The sequence below is a fragment of the Coccinella septempunctata genome, chromosome X (genome assembly GCF_907165205.1).
Source record: "Coccinella septempunctata chromosome X, icCocSept1.1, whole genome shotgun sequence".
Taxonomy (NCBI): Eukaryota; Metazoa; Arthropoda; class Insecta; order Coleoptera; family Coccinellidae; genus Coccinella; species Coccinella septempunctata.
This window is the reverse complement of record NC_058198.1, coordinates 3275827-3296987: the sequence shown is the minus strand read 5'-3', so window position 1 is coordinate 3296987 and position 21161 is coordinate 3275827. Positions and strand designations below refer to the sequence as shown.

The window sequence follows — 21161 nt, the reverse complement described above, 5'->3', positions numbered from 1 at the left end:
CGGTGAACCAGACCTAGTTATTCTCTCCTGTTTCGATGATTTTTCTTCGGCACTCCCATATCATCTTTGGATGGATGACATGAGAGCTCAGTAGTGTTTCAATTACGACTTGAAATTGTTATCTGAACTGAAATCGAGTAGTTTACAAACGCCCTGTGGAATGTCGCTTTGATTATTGTTAAAATAAAGTTCTGAAGTAGGGTGTTGCAAAATGGCGAAGGCGCTGGTTCGAATTCAGGAGAGGAATAAATCTTTCAGGGAATATTGAAATGAGTTCAACGAAGAATATGTCAGGGAGATGTCATAAGAAAATTCAAGTTTCATTATAGCCGATAATATTATATATTGTGAAAGCTTGAAATATTATTCTGGGAATGGTGGAACTTTGGCGTGAAATTTCAAACATTTTTCATATAATGAGAAGAGCTTTCACAGGAGAGCCGTTTACTCAGTCCTCTTTCGGTTCGTGAAAAATGATCTGTATGATAATTGATGCTTCCATAATCCCCGAATTCGAATATGAAAATAATGAAATGCTCAGTATCACCGTATTATATTCGCAGAAGATTGAAGCTGCATCTGGCATATCCAGGGTGAAGTTGAGGGGAAAAAGTGGCGAATAACACTTCTTGAATTTGGTTGAGAGCCAAGTCGAACGCTTCGTACAAGTGCACAATTTATTTTCGGCAGACCCCTTTGTATTGTATGTATGTTATGAGTCCGCACTTCTCGCAAAGAATCTGCTGGATGTTACGAACCGCTGTATCCCTGATTTTGATAGTGTTATGTGGGGTAGATTTTGTCCAAAGTAAAAATATCGTTACAAATAAGCAACTCCCACTTTTCCTTGTCGATTCGAAGTATGTACCTGGAAACCATCGTAGGTCCAACTTCCAAACTTCATCTTGCATCGTTGATCGTCGAAAGGGAACCAAGTTATGTCGATTTTACACGTGCTCTTGAATATACCCGGTGGAACGTATAAGCAACTGCCATTGTTGCGTACGACGACATTGGTTGGGTATGTACCGTCGAATCCTTCATCGGCACTGCAAAAAAAAAAAATGTTGTGCTGAATTATCGAAATCGGAAAATCCTGAAAAAGATGGGGTCAGTTAAAAATTCGTCAAGACCGAACGGTTGGCTCTAGATGGATGAAATTCTCAGATTTATCACTAGAAGAGTTGCTCTTTCAGAATATGTATCACATTTCCATCTACGGTTACTTTTATTGAGAGGTAAACGACTCGAAAGCTGACCTTCGAAAACTCCTGAAAAAGATGGGTTCAGTTAAAAATTCGTTAAAACCGAAGGGTTACGCCGAGATGGATGAAATTCTCAGATTTATTACTAGAAGAGTTGCTCTTTCAGAATATGTATCACATTTCTATCTACAGTTACTTTTATTGAGAGATAAAGGACTCGAAAGCTGACCTTCGAAAAATCCTGAAAAAGATGGGTTCAGTTAACGCTAGGCTACTCTGTATTTTGAATTTAAGTACGTGAAATTTGCAGCTTGTTCTTCAGACGCCGACTTTAACATTTTAATTGTGTAATGGAGAAGGTATTGTTTGGTTATGATGGTAATTTTTGGGTCGATTATTATGCAAATTGGTAGATTATGAAAGCATAAACCTCAACAATGGCGGAGAAATGTCTGAAACATTATGGAAGTCGGGGGCGTTGATACTCACTCGACTCATTCCGTAGATAATCGACAATTTCTGTTGAACGAAAATGAAAATTAAGAACATCGGCTGCTCTATTTGGCTAATTATCCAGCAAATGGAAATAAGGTCCTAATGGATGGCCGATTTCAAACGGAAAAATAGTGACGTATTCGTAACGGGAAAGCGCATTACATTTCCAATTTATTTTTCTTAACGAAAATACTCGTTAGCTTTCGTTTAGTGCGGATTTTCCGGAAAACGGGCTCAGTCTTTCAAATTGAACGAAATCAATATTTCCCAGTTTCCATCACATTAATAACTAATTATATAAGACTTGGCGAAACGCCCCCTGATTGAAGGGAATATTCTTCGGAATTCAATAAACTTCAACGGCTAGAATTATAATCTCCCTAAGAAACTCAATTGTTTTTCCGAGTTTTCTCTTGAAATTTTCATCTGGAAAAAAGAGATCTCCTTATAGTTAGAGGTGAAACTTCATCATCTTATTACTGCAGAAATTGGAAGATGAAAAGACGTTTAGGAAAAACCCATTTCTTGGATTGAAAGACATTATTTTCATAGGATGTGGTACTATTAATTCCCTGAATTTCCCACAAGCTGTGCACAGGAAGAATGGGAAACAAACTTTTGGATTTGTGTCCAGAATTGAACCAAAGTTCAAGTAAAGGTACAATATTTTCTATGAAATGAATTGAAAAATAATTTATACACAATTTGAGCCCTTAAACCAGACTGAATTATTCGCTCACATTCTTTGATCTTGTTACTTGACCATTTTAGTAGTTTCCAAATGTCAAATGTCAGCTATGCATCATATCTGAGGAATGGAACACCGGAAAAATCGCTGAAGACATTTTTAACGGGCTCTCGAAGGAATTCTTACCTGTTGTACATGAGTACATCTGGTTTCCATAGACGATGTGGAGGTATTCGAAGATCTTTCACGCCACCAAACTCTGAGGCATTCCAGCGCAGATTCATGTCGTTCCATTCCTGAAAAAAAGGGAGACGCAATTGAAGGAATATTTTCAGACAATTGTTGTAGAGTATTACATGTATTTTATGTTAAAAAAAATCGATCTGGGAGTTAATAAGGGAGGGCCACAATTCCAAAACGTGTTCGAGTTTGATTCAGTTTCATTCTCTCATCGCGTGTTTACTGTGGTATGAAAACACTTCCAAAACAAAGTTCGCGTGGATGGTTCATCTTCTGCGTGCCACAGAATTGGCTTCTTCGAATTGAATGAGCAACGATCTGCTTTTTCTCATTAAAGGTTGGGAATTCGCAGTGACTGGAGTTAATTTACTCCTCCTTCCGTACTGTATTCACCAAATATCTCAAAAACCAGATTAACTCCCTCAAAGTTCAGCAGGGATCATTATAGAGGTTAATTCGAACGTTAAATCGAATACACTAATTAACTGCGACATCGCATCATCTTAAACTGTTCAAGAATGCGTGAATCGGTATGATCAATCTTATCATCCATGGTGGGGGAGAAGATATTGTGCCCTAAGCATCTTCCAATAGCACTCCTCCTTTCATTTAACATCTCCGCAATAGTTATTATTCGTTGTGCTATTTGAAAATTCAATTAAAAGTTATTGAAGACAATTCGTAGGGTTTGTCCGCTCAATTTCCTCGGCGAATGCCACCACTTTCTGGCGAATTGGGTTGAGTTATAGATGGAAATGAAAATGGGGTGGGGCAATATATGGGAGGAATAGGAATGACGTTATAAGATGGGAGATTTCACGTAGAAAAGGCAAAACTGATTTGGTTTCCACAGAAAAGTGAAATGAGACAATTAGCACCTCAACATTTTGCTGGTACCTACTCTTTGCAAATACTAAACAGGGTGAAAAACTTCGAAAAATCGCAGTACAGAAAGGTTTCCTTGGGGGCTACAAGACCACCTCTAATCTGCAATCTAAGGAATGTGATTTTTCTTAATTTTTCTGGGGGAGAACTCTAAAGTTCTATCTGTGCTATCTTCTTTGCTCTTGAAGAATTTGCTTTCCTCTATGGTAGCAAATTTGAAAAGTCTCCACGTCAAAGATGCTTTTCATACAAAAAAATTATTTCTTCACTCGCTTGTCGTATTCACCTGCCTATCAGCATATGTTATAGTTTTATCACGTCGTGAAAATCAAATTGAAAATATCCGAAAAAAGTCGTCATTTAAAATAACGAGCCAGGAACATACATGCATTGATGCAGTATTAAAATATAGCAACATATAACGATATGATTTTTCCAATGCTGCATCCCAAGTGGAAGGATATCTTATCTGAACTCCCAAGTCGGAAGTGAGCTTCAATATTTTGAAGTTCCTACCTTACGAAATCGCAGAATAAAATAAGTGCATAACGAGGTAGTTTATGTCTGTAGGGATGTCATCGAAACATCGGTGTATGGAGTAGATCGGCGAATTTTTGAGCGGCATAAACGATGTATTTCCATGGAAATATCGATATGAAAATCATGAAAATTCCTCAGGTCGACGAATTATAATAAAACGGTCACTTCTTGTCCTCTGTTTTTTTTTTCTAAGTAAGAAAGATCGAATGGTTTCAAGCTGCACGCATAGTGAATTCACGATTTACCACCATTCGAAACACATTCATGAAGTTTTGTCCGATTAACAAAGGTGCTTCTCATGCAGTGAAACTTTCCTCGGCAAAATGAATTATCTCCCACTCAGATGCTTCATAGCAGGCAAGGTCCCCTAATGATGAAAGTTATGCAACGGAAGTGACTCCAAGTCAAAAAATATTAAATCTTACTTGACAGAAGTTTGGCCTGAGTGAGAAATAGTTTTCTTCGTATACCCAAGAACTTGTCCACCCTCTTCCCTCAAGCGAATTTAGGTCAATTCTGCGAGTTCAAAGTTTGCCTGATATTCATTCATGCGATGTGGAAACATTCTCCATTTTCAGTACGTTATACACGGTGGGATTAGATTGCTCAGATTCGGGGATGACATTATGCCATACGTTTGGGTGGATTAGATTCCGTCTTGACAATTTTATGTACACTCAACATGCGTTGAGAGTCAATGGGCGAACTATAGACGTCTGAATATATTTTTTCCCTTTGTATCGAATTCTACCATTGCTTTTAAAAATATGGTGAGAGAAGAGAATTCTCATAGTGTATTTTGTTTGTGCGCCATATTGTGACCCTTCTAGTACTCTGCTGTATCACGTGGACGTTGTTTGATCTCAGAAGTAGCTGGATGCCTTTTTCATTTGCATATTTAAGGCAGGCAAGAGAAAATCGGTCTGTTCGGCATAGTATCTCAGTGCGAAGCTACTTTGACTAATTGTAAAAGTTTCCATTCGGCCCATTGAAGAGAACTAGATGATGATGCATTTCCAATTTCGTATTCACATTATAAAAAGTTTCAACTTCAAAGAAAATTCCATTCCGGAGTTCGCGAAGCAATTTTTCCATAAGTTACTGCCGCGAATGTAGAAGGTATAAAATGCTACTGATAAAAGTTTCACGGAGAAAATACGTTTGATGTCTAATACCCTTTCGAGAATTTTTGTTTTCGAAGCATAAAACGGAAACTATTATCGAGGAATTCGAGGGTTCGTGAATGAAATTGTATTTTGTTGGAGTGCGAATGAATATCCAGCTGCGAATTCCCCTTTAACAAGGCCTGCAGGTCAACGAACTCCCGCAATAGAGAACTTGTGTAATAAATTCTTCTGAACCCGAAGTTTTCAATTTCGAAAAGGAAATTTGCATAACGAGGAGGTCGGTATTTCAATTCGGGGCAATTATAATTTGTATTTCTACATAATAAACTCCCGAGTAAGTGTCCAATTCTGGTCGAGCACCCACACGCTTATTCCATGAGTTTTTTATTGTTTTATACAAGGCGAAACGGAAATATCGAGCAGTATTTCTAGGGATGATGGGCCACCGAAAAATAGGTGTTTTGTCTGAGAATTTATGTCCGAAACCACTACAAGCCTGGGAAAAGACCTTACGATAATAATCGGTTTTGCCTACATTACTCCTGAAATATTGGGTATTATCTGAGGATAACAAGACACGTTATTGGCCTATGCTTTTTTTGATTCTTCGTATCCACTTAAGGTATTTTTCAAGGACCTACCTTTTGTTACCAGTTTCTTCAGATGATACGTATTCGGTTCAGCTTTTTCTTGAAAGAAGAATCTCTTGATGTATCATTCGGAAATCATCCCCTTTCATATAATTCGAGTTTATAGATAGATACAAGGATGTATTGATATCTAGTTAGCCTAGAGAAAAATTGCAGCAAAATGGATTCCCAAATGTTTGAATGTTGACCAAAAGCGTGCAAGGGTAGAAGCATCGCGTTTACCTGTGCTCGATTTGAAAACGATGTAGACTTCTTAAACTGAATTGTTCTGTTCTGGGGGTGTTAGAATACAAAAAGATAAACTTATTCTCGACATCATTCATTGAGGTTGAGAGAAGAGCCTATTGATAAACAGCTTTTTATAACAATTCCCAAATGCCCTTATGAATTCAAGATATGTTGAATTCTTGGAATCCTTGTAATATGGCTCTCTGATCAATGGTCTGCGATAATTTTGTCCTCTTTTTATCTGATGGTCCTACGAAAGTTTTTTTTTCCAAACTAATTGAAGATATTTCGATCAAAGCAACACCTCGACAAATTGATGATTTTTCTCATTAGGAACAACAACATTTGTAGTGGTAAAATTTTCTAGTGGATAATTGTTTCTGTAGAATAGTTGGCGTTTGGTTGTGAGTAATAAACACACACGTGAATATTTGAAGCGCACTTTGTTCCTTTTATGATTGCAAATCACGCTCGAAATTCCTCGTTCGCCGCTGCAGCCCACTCGACAATGGGAAATTATTTAATATTACCCATTAGATAATCCTGAATGGAAAGTGTGTTTTCCGAAAGAACTTTTCGCCGGTAGTTGCGCTGCACATTATCCCCGTCGGATTCGGGGAAGCGAGGCTACACCACGCTACTAGCGTTTTCGTGTTTTTCTCAGCCCCCGGTTTTTAATTCAACCTCATTTCATTGAATTCTCCTCTTTCAAAGGGAGAGCTGACTTTTAGGAGGCACGAATACAACAGCTATTGAGGATCGTGAAACAGGGGCCTCTTTATTCCCCGGTTTTAATGCTGCAGAATTATATGACTCCGCTGTATCAGGTTGACGAGAAGGAGGAATTTCCAATCGTGTTCACCCCCCGCGAATCAAAGGGCATTTCAACACGGGTCGGGATCTCCAAACTTTAAGGATAGTTTCATTATTTTTCGAAGCCGAGAAGTGACTTCGGCGGAAGGATAAACTTGAGAATCTGTAATCGAGTCTGTTGGACTCGAAATGAAGAATTCCTTCTGGATAAGTGTCGGGTTTTTTCACGTTTTTGCACATTGGACTTGGCTGTCTTCCCTAGAAATGGGCTACTTCGATCAGGCGTATCCATATCGAACGTCTATAACTTCTAGACGTGTGCGGAATGTGAACTTTGGAAGAAACGATTTGGGAAAAATTAGAAACAACTACGCCAAAATTTTTGAATAACCAAACACATTTCGCCCATGTGTAGATTTTTCAGCCGGTGTATGCCAGTGAAAGTTGAATTGGGAGTTATTTTCTGCAGTAACGAGGTGGACTGAAAGGCAAGGTGCAAGGTTCATTTCCCGTTTAACCCGACATTAAAATTACGAACCAGTAAATTGACCATTATCCCTAATTGTAGCGAATTGTCGAGCAATTCAAATGAACATGAAAAATCATTGTTGTTCCCATTACAAAGGAGAGGGGAATCAGATTGCGCCGATAATTTCATTCGGTATAACATAAATTCGGTTTCGGCTTTGACATTATCTATTTATGCGGGATACAAAGGACGAAAAACGAACTTTTTGGGAGCGATTGGCATGGGACTGTGTGCAACTGACTGTTTCTGGCATATACGGTTAATACTCATGTTTGTACATACATAATGGTCAGAGGGAATTTGTAACGATCGGTTCGTAGAATAGGTTTCAAAAAACACCTTCGATTCTACAGTTTTTCCTCTTATAGTCCCTATTTTAATGGGTCCAATAATTCAGAAAATTAAAATATTCTTCGTGATCTATATAATGAACGCATTCGTATGAAATATACAGTGCTTCAGATATCCGTTTTAGCCCAATTCGACGGTCTGATAAAATCATGTCATGAACTGCATCGATATTTTCGGGGACTGACACAGAAACTGGGCATCATCTTCAATGGAAAATTTACCTCTTTTGAAGCTTGCAGTCCAGTTTTTCACAGTCGCATACGAAGGACATTGATCACCAAGGGTATTGAGCATATCTTCGTAAATCTGCTTACCTCTTAACCCTTTTAAAAACAGGTACTTGATGATGGCTCAATACTCCAATTTTTCGATTTTCACATTTCTATGGACATCTTCTTTCTTTTTTGACCTCAAATTTCTCACTGACACTTGTAATGAGTTATTGTTCGTTGCTTTGGTAACGCACTATTTTTTTATGCATGGAATTGCTCTAGGCTAACTAGATATAGATACATCCTCGTATGCACCTAAACTTCGCTTTGTTCAGCATTCATTTCTGGCTGGAAAATGCGTAGAGAACAGCCAAATTCGCAGATAATCGTTCAATATACTGTCGTCGCCATTGTTGAAATTGTTTTCGAAGACCTGCATCGATGGGGTGCGAAAATACCTGGTTAGATACTCGTCCGCCTCTCATAATCAAGATAATTTACAACAAGGGTGAAACTAATGAGATTCCGCTGAAATTTTCAGGGAATTTCTGGATTACATCGAAGTTATTACTCATAGATGCATTAATCGTTCATTCCTCGCGATAGAGGTTCCTTTCAAGATTAAACGTATTCCTCGGCATGGATCTCATTAATCAAGTAAGGTGTGCCGCGATAAAGATTACACCTTGAGGTCAAATGTTTGTTTGAGGGCTGAAACTAGGTTTTCAATACAGACGGCAATCCAGCCGGAAATCCGAAACATTAATCACAGAAGAGTGATACTGTTAATTGGTGGATTATCTCTGATTTCGACACACGACTGAGTCTGTTATTTCGCGTAATTTACGTCGAATTGACCGATCATGTTTCTCGATTCCCTTGAAATGTGAATCCATCGAATAATTCACAGGGAATTTTTTTTCAGCCATCGTCGTTTTTCGAAAGAGAAGGAATTTACTTCGAAGGACACAACTTCGTTTTGTGTTAACCGTCTGAATGCTTCGTAATTCATCAGGGATTTTGTTATATTTGCTAGTAGTTTCGTCATTATTGTCAGTACTGAATTTTGTATAGTATCTGCCCCTAACATACTAATATATTGTAAAAAAGATGGAGGCTTTTTCGTTATTAATCCTGAGGAGATTTTTCCTCCCACATTTTCACAATTCATCGAACAACTTTGGCGCCTTCATGCAATTCAAATATCCCGGGTGAGCACAGGGGGAAAACAGCTTTTATAGACACCTCCTTTGACGAATGGGGCATCAGTTCTCGATAATCCGAAAGAATCTCAAACAGTTTCCCGTTCAATCGCGAATGGTTCTCATTAATCATTATCCGAAAGCCATTTGAGGACCGTTTGGAGTGAATATTGAAATCAGATCAATTTCCAGGACGGATTCCTTATTTTTTGATATGGCTGCCAGCTCCCGTCGCCATATTCAATTCGAACTTAGTAAGGTATCGATTCCGAATGGATTTTGCGTTTGTCGACTCGAAAAAATCCGAGATTGTGGGAGATTTGACTTCTACTCGAGTTATAAGTGAATAGATTATGCATCCACAAAGGATAAACTGCTCCTCGAATGCTCAGGCTATGGAATTAATGAAAAACCCAATTTTCTCTTGAGATATGTGTGTTACGTTAAGTTTTTCAGGTTAGAATAATGAGAAAATTCACAAAATTCCTTTCTGTTTCCTCAAACACTTCCGAGTGCATCAATAATTGGTTGTTATCTTTTCTGAATGCTTTCCACCAAGTTCTTGAGGAAATGCTGCCCAATTTGTTGCCAAAATTCTGACAAAAGATCTAGCAGCTGTTGAAGTCTGTGGTCTGTAGGCCTCAAGAGCTCAATTGGATTCAGATAAGGCGGTTTTGGAGGCCATATCTGGACTAGTCAGTGAAAAGTACGTGTAGCTATTCACCTCGTGAGTGTACCTGATCCATGGCCCAATTTTGAAGATGCCTTCTGACTGTACTTACGGAAAGTGAAGTATCTGAGAGGCTGTATTCTCAGAGAAAGAGTTAAAAAACTGTCTTCTACTGGTGTTGTATGACGTGAGCATCCCTTCTGTGATAGCACACTTTGGCTAACATTGAAGGAAATTGAAGGAATTGGCCATTTTCACGTGTCGACCAGCTTGGAGCATCCCAAGGGCTCTGTTGGTATCCTGATCGAATTATACTTGTCTTGGCAAGATGAAAATGAAACACATGCAGACTGAGGGTAAAATCATGAAAATGAGCGTATTCCTTATCCATATTTTCAGATCTTATTCCACGCTTTCCATATGCTAGGACTGTTCGGCAACAGCCTGTACAACTCCGACGCCATATTCTGGGGGAAGTAGGGTCCTTCACCGGAGCAGATTCTTTTCGTACGGAAACCAACCCCTATTCCCCTCACGAAATCTCCGGCCACGTGTTCGAAATGCTTATGGGGAGAAAAAGTGCGAGGTGAGCGGAAAACACAATAGGTGAAACCGATTGACAAGACCGGGAATTTATTAACCAGAAGTTGATGGATCAGCTAAGAAAACGTCCCACATATTAGGGCTTTATTGACGGATTTTTCTCCCACAAATATCCGGCAATGTTCCAGTTAATAGCGTCGGATGTTCGTCCATGAATTTAAAGAGGAAAGTTTCATCATATATAAAAGATTGATGGGTTGCCGGGAAGAAAACGGCCGCGTACAACTTCGTTGATTAATCACATCCATAAATCTCCGTAATTCTATTAAGCTGAAATCTGAACAGACATGCCAAATATTAGAAGTATAGTGGTGCATAAAGTCGAAAAATATATGACATATTGTTCGCTGGATGTTAAGCAGTGCGGTGGATTCTTCTGAAGTTTCCTTCCCAGTTCCTCTCCACGTTATCGATTCGGATCTGTAAGTTTGGAAAGGAAGTAACAGTCTGAAATTTGACACGCGAAACGTAAACCCTTGATGGGAGGAAAGTTGCAAATTCGGGTAGCTTCGATACTTAACGCCTGGAAAGATCAATATAAACACTGCTCCAGAAGTTCGGCTTCCATTCAATTCACTGAGTCAAATATGAACGGGACTTTACGTGAACAAAAAGACCCACATATGAGGGAAATATGGCAGGGTCAAACAGCTGCCAAAATGCTCGTCATCTTCGGAATGAGGTCAGCTGCTCATAGATTGAATGAAATAATATCAGAAAATGTGGCTCGCAGTGTAAAATTCGAAGAGTGATCACCTCTCAGTGTATTTGGAGAGGTACCTACAGTAGTCACTCCAATGAGCTGAATCGACGACTAATCTGGTAGAAAGGGGGATTTAAAAATGGTATGGTGTGTCTCTTTTGACCTCTAGAATCTTGTGTTAATATTTGTACTAGTGAAAGACTCACTCTGTATAGAGTGGGTACCTGGTAATTCTGGAGTGTATGGTGATGAAATGACAGAGTAGCAGGCAAAACAATGGGCACAACACCCTTCATTGAGCCAGGGACTTTTTGCGGTTTCCCAACCAGCCATCAAGTGATGGTGGTAAAGAAATGAGAACATTTTCTGGCAGATGATCGAGAACCCAGAAGGAAAGTCTAAGACTCCTCCAGTTTCTAGGTACCTATGTATACTTCAGATGGGTGGTTTGCCAATTTTCTTGCAGAATTGCATCAATTTCATGACAATCCTCCACCAGTAGTTTGCATAGCGAGCTAACCCTCTTGAACCATCACTCATAGCCCCACCAAAGGGGAAGTTCTTTGTATAAGAAGTGGACACCCCCTCGAAAGGAACTCTCCCGATTGTTGCGAGGTATTATATCCGATAGGAAAGCATCGGAATGGGGTTGACTTGACCACCTCCCTCATATCCGGAGGGCCTTGTCGCTAATCTGAATTCCGACGCCAGAACTCGAAACGCTCTACGTTTCTGAGCAAGTTTTAACGACGTGAGACATCGCCGAGGACGATTGTCGAACATTCGTAAATTTAATGCCCAAAATGTTCTCGAGCATTAACCCATTTCCCCAACTTATTCCAGAGATGTGATTTAAACTTGGTACATGATCTGCTGATGGAAATCGTGATGTCTCAGGCCATCCATCTAATTTCCCATTTGTTCATCCGCAGCCACGTACTTTGAGCCCTTTCGCACCTAGAAAATCCCGAATTGATTCGACCCTTACGTGCTGGAAATTGCCGTTTTATTCTGATTCTTTCCGGGCAACTTACGGAATATGGAACAGAAGTTGAGTCGACTAGAAGGACAGTTGTTGAATAGTTATAACCTGTGCTATGCTCAGTGAGATGCTAGCATCGTGTTTGGCGTCAGAATGTTTAACTTTTGAAGATAGACCCTTCAGTCTGTTGGTATTGTTTGTTAGGCAATATCTTAAAAAAATCATACGACAAAACAATTAGTTGATAGTTTCATCATTTGCAAATATCCAGTTCGACAAAGCCTGGAACAAATTCGTAAAAAACGTCCCTATATGCATGTTCACAAATCTTATATATACTTATATTTACACAAGTTTTTGACAGATGTAAAGGCCAATAGAGCAAATAAATTCTAGATAAAAAAGTCGCGTTACTTTTTGATCGCAATATTATTCTCCATCTTCAAAAATACCCCAAGTAACTCTCCAGTCGATCGATACTTCTCCATTCTTTCAAATTCAACAGAATTTTTATCCCAACGCCCATGGGACCCAGCATCATCTATACGGGGTGTCCCTCACCCGAAATTGGATCGGATCGACTTTCGGTAAGAGCAGAACGGCGTACATCCCCCAGACACTCCTGATATGTTCCTTTTTATGGACAAAATTAGTATGTAAGTCTCTCCTCAGTCTTGTTCAGCTTTAGTGCAGGTATTCAAAACCCTGGTGTATACCGAACGTAGGAAGAGGAACATAAATTTTCAATCAGAGGAACATCACATACTCATGCGTCTGAAACATTTATAGGTCAACAAAAGCCCGGAATATCCATCGAACTATCAGATCGAATAAGCTTCGACGGAGGAATAGTTTAAATTTTTATTTTTTCGCTGGGTTTCACGGATAAAACCAAAAATAACACGATGTTCTGATAGGATCGGTCTCGACATCATTCTGGGGGATTTTTGAACCAAATGAGGTGAAAATTATTTACTACGAATTATATATGACTGATATATATATAGACTGGGGAGAGGTTTCTTTCACGAGTCACGAACTGCAGACAAAGGACGAGTTCAAAACCAGCCCAGATCCTGAGAATATTTGTTTGATGTAGATTAAACACTATAAAATTAAAAAAAAATTGTACAAAACATCTGTGTGTCCCAGAAATTATCCGGATATAGGCACTTGAAATTTGCAGTGCCCTTCAAAACGTTATTTTACTGCCAATTTATAGTTTTCAACCCCATCGGATCCCTTTTCCTTTTTATTAGGAAAATGAATTTTTTTCAGTCTTCACATCTTTTTACATTTCGTTTGAGAAGTTCATAATCCTGCGAAATGTGTACCTATACATATTTCAGAAAGTCAGAATTGATTTAATTCTCGGCGATCATTAAGATAGCTGTGGAATAATTTCTACAGCGAACCTTCTGAATCTGTGTTTGTCGATGTTCTGTGAGCAAAGAAATGCAATCACCACAGATGTTTGACAGATGTAGTGGGAATAATTTTGCGTATTTCTTTCGCGATTTTCTCAAGGAAATTGGGTGAATTATTGTCGGCCGAGTAGAAAAAACTGTTTTCCGAGTGAAAAATGTGTGTTCTGTATCCTGTCAACTCAACTATCAATGTTATTATGTCCAGCGTTACGTTGGTAAGCAATGGTTCAATTTTCTACCGATTGGATCGATGTTATTTGTAGTAAAATTGAAATAAATAAAAAAATATGGGATATTTTATCGGTTTGGGGTGGGTAGATATATTTTTCCAGGTTCTACAGAGTGTTCTAACTGATTTTTTTCTCTAAATGGGTCACACCATTCATTTTTTCAAAACAGTTCAGACCCGACTATTTTATATGAAGGGATATGTGTTCAGGTAAGAATTTCCATCGTCTAACATCAACCCCTAGCGTCCAAAGCAACCCTCCCAAGTTCTTGAATAGGAAAATTGTGTAGAGAGACACATATCGCTTCAAAAGCTTCTTAAATCTGCTTGTAATCGCACATATGATTTCAAATTGTTTTTGGAATCGATGAGAATGAATAATTTGTGTATTTTTTTCAAATTACGAAACTACCCAGTGAGCAATTTTAAACCTCAACTCTCAATTTCATTTCAGGAAGGAGAAGAAGGAGTCTGGTTGAGATATTCAATTGACACAATGTAAGTAATTTTTTTTTATTAGTTCCTTCTGAATTTGTGACTTCACAAGGCAAATATTGATACTTTTTTGCCTCATTTCACCTCAGTTTTCAATGGATAGTATTTAATACTTTGAATTTTCAATAACATGGATTATTCAACCACTGAACGTGTTTCGCTTTTACTGTGGAATAATTTCTACACCGAATCTTCTAAATCTGTGTTTGTTGATGTTCTGTGAGCAAAGAAATGAAATCACCACAGATGTTTGACATATGTAGTGGGAATAATTTTCTTTCGCGATTTTCTCAGGGAAATTGTGTGAATTATTGTCAGCGGAGTAGAAAAAACTGTTTTCCGAGTGAAAAATGTGTGTTCTGTATCCTGGGAACTCAACATTGGTTTTTATGTCCAGCGTTTCGTTGGTAAGCGATCGTTCAATTTTCTACCGATTGGATCGATGTCATTCGTAGTAAAATTAAAATAAATACAAAAATATGGGATATCTTATCGGTTGGGGGTGGGTAGATATATTTATCCAAGTTCTACAGAGTGTTCTAACTGAATTTTTTCTCTAAATGGGTCACACCCTTCATTTTTTCAAAACAGTTCAGACCCGACTATTTTATATGAAGGGATATGTGTTTAGGTAAGAAATTCTATCGTCTTTCATCAACCCCTAGCGTCCAAAGCAACCCTCCCAAGTTCTTGAATAGGAAAATTGTGTAGAGAGACACATATAGCTTCAAAAGCTTCTTTAATCTGATTGGAATCGTACATATGATTTCAAATTTTGTTTGGAATCGATGAGAATGAATATATTGTGTATATGTTTGTAAATTTCGACAATACCCAGTGAGCAATTTCCTACCTAAACTCTCAATTTGATTTCAGGAAGAAGAAGAAGGAGTCTGGTGTGAGATATTCAGTTGGCACAATGTAAGTAATTTTTTTTGATTATTTCCTTCTGATCTGATGGTTCGTACTGCTTGCTTTTCGATTTTATACCTCGGTATTGAAACATGAACGAATTTCTGACTTCACAAGGCGAATATTGATACTTTTTTGCCTCACTTCAGCTTAGTTTTCTATGGGTAGTGTTAAATACTTTGAATTTTCAGTAACGTGGGTTATTTAACCACTGCACGTGTTTCGCTATGGCAGAAGCATTTACGGGGTATGCAGTTTTCAATCCAATTGGATTGTGTGAAGAATTTACAGGATCTGTGCTCTAGCCACCCCAAAACCTACTGTCATCCGCGCTCTCACACAGAATGGCGATGATTTCGAATTTCATTTAGAATTATCCACGTCAGAAGGGTTTCAATTGCGAAATAGCTCGACATGAAAGGCAATAGAACGGGCGACCAACCAATTGAAAAATCAATCGAAATCAATTCGACTATCTAGTCCTTTTTTTTTTCATCCACGAACCGGCTCGCCCTGCATGAAATGAGAGCGGGAGTCATCCGGTTTTCATCTCCACATTTTGGAGTTTTTCCGCGAAGGATTAACTTGTTTTATGCATACTACTGCATTATTCTTTCTCGCTCGCCTCTAGGATCGCGGTTTTATCATACCACCTCTCGCAGGAATTCTAGGGTTAATGATGTGTAATGTAATAATCAACGTTTTTTTATTCTTCAAGAGTGGCGTTCTCGCCAAATGTTGGCTGGTCCTTAGCCGTAATCTGATCGAATTTTCGCTGAAGAACGAGAGACGTAAAGTATGAGTGGGCTCACTGTGGTGTCACCAGGGCTAGCATAATTAGGGTAGCTAAGTGAATTTCATTTTAGGACATACTTGTGGTATTTTCCACGTGCCCATGAGCTCTCTTTTTGAATACACAAGGAAAAGCAAGCAGGGATGTTATCAAGAGCCTCCTTAACATTTCGGTTAGGTCAATTTTCGTATGAAGAAGAAAACTTTCCTCCATTCCACAAATTTGGGAAATTTGGGTGCTACCCCCAATGAAATATAATTGTTTGTGACATGAACCAAAGCTATTCACTAGACACGATTATGAATTGACTTAATAAGTGTCTAAAACGTAATGAAAAACATTCTTATCGAACGAATCGAATGACCATTGATCATCCATTTCAAATTTTACGAAAAAACCAAAATTCGCAATACTTTTCCCAGCTTTGCCCTTCCTTGTGAATTATTCTTGACGATCTCTGACGTTTAACAAGTAGGGTGCCATTAGGGTTTCTTGTTTGGGGGTGGTTAGAGCGCAGGAGGGTGCTTAAAGATCCCATTTTTGTTCCCCCTCTATGCTTCTGAATATTTTTCCTAACTTCGGAGTTATGCCAATGGCAAGTTTCTGGAAACTCATCCTGTATGAGGATTTATACACGCTGAACACAAAATATATTCTTGTATGTATGTTTTTTTCCAAATTCTTGTTATATCGATGAGATTAAGTTTGCTACCAGTTCTCAATAAAGTGTACTGATTTCTTAGAACTCATCGACAGATTTTCGTGAAACTGTTTCTCAAATAAATAATTCGGATTTTGATGAAATAAAGTAGTTGAGTTACTCACCAATTTCAGCCATATATTGGTGATGAGTAGCTGATTCTTCTCGTCCTGCAAATAAAAAATGGCCGATTGGAGTACGTGCTCATCACATTGTGATTATCAAATTGTTTGGATATGCACAGTCCGTGTCAATAACGGCGATTGTATTATTCATGAAACTATAATCTGATACACTCATAGACAAATATCGATTCTAACTTACCACATCAATGATCTGCATTAGCGTTAGTCCGAAACTCAATTGTAATGGATCTGATTCATTAGCCACAGGCCTTTCCAGAACATTGTAGTGGTCCAGCAGTTTGTGCAACAGCCTTTTCTCGTTGTACCCTGCCAAAACCCCTGAAAAAAATTTTATTGTTAGAAAATCTACAATATTTGTTTTCATTCGTTCGAAACAAACGTTATACTTTGAAACTGTGCTTTTTATAGGTATATTTTTCAATGGAGAGACGAAAATTTGAGTAATTGAGAAAGAAAATTGTATATTGCATTTTATATACAAGGTGGTTGAATAAGTCGTGTAGATGAGATCGGGAGATGAGTGTGTCTGCTTTCTGGTCACATCTTAGTATTTTTTGTTGTCCAATTCTATTATGTGAAATTCGGAAAAAAAGATTTATAAATGCCGGAAAACTTGCAAAGTTGTCATACTTTGAATGATATCACGATGGTCTATGAATTTCCTTTGGAAAATTCCTACAGAAATCGCGAAAAATTCCAACAATTTTGCATGAGAAATTTTCCGATGTAGACAAGTTGTATTCAAGTCTTGTGAAAATGTTTCATTCTCAGGAAATGGAGTTAATCCAATGCGACAACCAAGAGAGGAAAAGCTCAAACTTTGTTGGTTTTCCACGATTTCATCTACACGCGACTAAATGTTTGTCCATTCTGTATCGAAACACCCTACGCATCGAAATCCATATGAAAATTTGTATCGAAATGAATAGGTAACACATGGACTAAATCATAAAGTCCTTCAATAAAAAGATAGAACACGCAATAAACTAGACCGTTAAGAGTTTTACGAGTGAAATCAACCTGTCCCCGAGAGGTTTACACGGGTCAGAAGACCTTTCAAAACAACATTTGTAGAGTACGTTAATGTCCCCGCCCATGGAAATAAAACCGACACTGAATTCATCTTGTCTCGCAACGGAAAACTAACGACTTTCCAACCGCGAAATCGAAATGAGAAAATATACGCACTGGAATCGGCGATACGGATAAAAAGCACCTAAAAGTAGTTCCTGCGCCTCTTTGACGACCGCCACAGAATCAAAGGATCCACGAACGTTATATGTGTACGAACGAGAGGTGCGGTACATTGTTGAAAATTGAATGGGAGACACTCATTAAATTTCGCCTAATTGGATATGTGGCGAAGCTGCGACAGTAAAAACCTAGCAGAAGGGAAATCCGAAGCATTTCGATAGACCATCAGTGAATAATGGCTCATTAATCACAAGTGACTAATGAATGTCGTTATGCTAAAGGGAACAGACAGGTTATGATCACTCTATTCGATGGACCAAGATATTTTTATGGACAACAACGCCTGCTGCGTTTCGTGCAGGCCGAATAGAATGGAAAATACCCTCCGAATCGTCGGCGCGACAGTGGGGTCCGGCCCTTAGTTCCGCGCGAAATCGCACCGGGGACCGGGGTCCACCGTAACCTGTGTGATTTCGTAAAAGGCATCCGGATTTGTACGATTGTAATTATCTTTTAACCCCGTCATGAACTCGATCCGTTTCGCAGCTACGTACCGAATTATGCCATTCCGCACGTGAATTAATCAACCCCGGCAACATCTCGGATATTAACTCGTCAACGGACTACGACGTCATAATTGCGTTATAGATCGTGGCTTAAATCAGGACGTCAATGGCTCTTTTTCTCATTCACCGGGAATGGGGCTTTTGTGTTCGTTTTTTCTGCCCCTGGAAATTTTTCCTATTCCCTCATTGGCTCGCCCACGATGGCGGGTGCATTCGAAAATTTATTTGCGTTTTCATCCCCGCCTGAAGTTATACATGGAAGGAATGGGTTATTAAAATTTTTCGTCGAATCTGCGAAACAGCGAACACAATTGAACAAAATAGGAGGGTAGTAGCCTCTTATTCTGGCTTCAATCGAACTGTAGTTCAATCTTTTCTGAAGAAGAATCGAGATGCAGCTAGAGCAAAATAAGATCTAAACCAATTAAGTGAACGATTCGAAACATTCTTAGCCTACTAGAGAACCAAACAAAATTTCAATGTCGAAATATTTTATTACTCAACATATTCTCCTCTTGATTGGATACATTTATTACAGCGAATCTGCAACGTCTCTAGACCTTTCAAATAAAGTGTTTCTTCTTGCTCTGCAAACCAGACCTCCACAGCTTTTATAACCTTCTCGTTGGATGAAAATTTACGAACTTTTAAACTTTTTTTCAGTTGAGGTAAGAGATGATAGTCGGATGCAGCCAAATCTGGTGAATAAGGGGGGAGTTCTAGTAATTCAAACCCTAAATCACGAACTTTTTGCATGGCAACATGAGATTTGTGTACAGGGGCGTTGTCCTGCCAAAACAAAACACCTTTGGATAGCTTTCCGCGTCTTTTCTCTTTAATTTTTTCCCGTAGAGTGGTCAGTAATGTCGAATAGTAATCTCCGGTTATTGTTCTACCCTTATCCAAAAAATCAATCATGATTACTCCATGGTAATCCCAAAAAACTAAAGCAAGAACTTTTCCAGCAGATTTTTGGACACGAAACTTCTTGGGTCTTGGAGAACCAAGAGTGTCACCATTCCATCGATTGTTGCTTTGTTTCTGGATCGTAGAAATGTACCAAAGTCTCATCCATAGAAACAATTCGGTTTTAGGAGTCTACATCGTTTTCAAATCGAGCACAGATCGAACGCGATGCTTCTACCCTGGCACGTTTTTGGTCAACTTTCAAACATTTGGGGATCCATCTTGCAGCAATTTTACTCGTTCGTATGCATCGATATTTTCTGGGACTGACACAGAAACTGGCCTTCCTGATCGGTCATCATCTTCAATGGAATATTTACCCCTTTTGAAACTTGCAGTCCAATTCTTCACGGTCGCATACGAAGGACATTGATCACCAAGGGTATTGAGCATATCTTCGTAAATTTGCTTACCTCCTAACTCTTTTAAATACAGGTACTTGATGATGGCTCGATAATCCAATTTTTCGATTTTCACAATTTTGGTGGACATACCTAACTCTGGTTTACTTTTGTGACCTCAAACCTTACACTGACATTTGTAATGAGTTATTGTTCGTTGCTATGATAACGCAATATTTTTTTATGCATTGAACCGGTCTAGCCTAACTAGACATCAATACATCCTCGTACTTGAAAACCCCACGATATCCTTATTCCCCATTATAGTCGAGTTCCTCCCCTACCCAAGAGTCAAGCATTCACATTTCGGGGATGGGGAAATGTGATTAAAATTTTCGATGTATATGCGAACCTCTCGGCTTCTCTTTGATCAGTAACTTAATATGTACATTTTAAATCCGTATAATTAAAGCGGTACATGGGAGGCAAGTCAGTCGAAAATTTCAACGACCAGTATCACGAAGTGTTTTCAACATTCATTTATGTATCATTTTCAGTTCGTATGAAATGAAGTCGGAGTATGCGGTATACTTCGGTTAACCTCTTCAGTATGGTCCGAAATTCGGTGTATTCATTTCGAGCAATGGTTGAATTCACGAGATAGTTATTATTCGTGCATTCGGTCTTTTTCTGGAGGCACTAATGTACTTTGCACGGGCATTAGTTTGGGTTATTTAATTGTTGCTGAAACGTGTGAAGCAAGACGAATTTTAGAACATAATATCAACACTAGTTGCTCTGAATGTTCAATGGTTTGAGCATATAATACAGTGCAATTAGTCCAAAAATGCCCCCACAAATTTTTCTACACCGGCCATATTATTAGGTTAAAATTCTCATTGATTTGAGTGTCGGTTTTGGGAGAAGAGGGGGATGATAAAATTAGTAGTTTTTACACTTTTTCTGAAGTATCTCGATAACTTTGTGGATTAAAGCAAATAGTGACATACATCAAAATAGATTTTTGGAAAAATCATCACAAAATGGTGTTTTGTAAAAGCGTACTGCGATTTTCCAAAATTTGTCTTCTGTCCGAAACTATTTGTTCTCCCAGGATAATTGGAGTGGAATCCAGCCTCCTCTAACGATCCCGGCAAACAGATTGAAGAATGCTGTGTGTCGGATGCGTTTTCGAACTATCATCCATTACATGGAACGGAAATTTTTTTTCTGAATTCCACTCGACAGGTTGAATACGTTACCCACTGC

General features: G+C 38.7%; 1 protein-coding gene across 1 annotated transcript in view; it reads right to left on the bottom strand.

Moving 5' to 3' along the window:
- LOC123321928 (neuronal acetylcholine receptor subunit alpha-7) overlaps positions 1-21161 on the bottom strand; it is a 79981-nt gene that overhangs the window by 12310 nt on the left and 46510 nt on the right. The window contains exons 2-5 of the mRNA XM_044909737.1: positions 17004-17143; positions 16805-16849; positions 2575-2684; positions 869-1049 (exon numbers count right to left, since the gene is read on the bottom strand). Of these exons, the coding sequence (XP_044765672.1) occupies positions 869-1049; positions 2575-2684; positions 16805-16849; positions 17004-17143 (476 nt within the window). The remainder of the gene's footprint in view (positions 1-868; positions 1050-2574; positions 2685-16804; positions 16850-17003; positions 17144-21161) is intronic.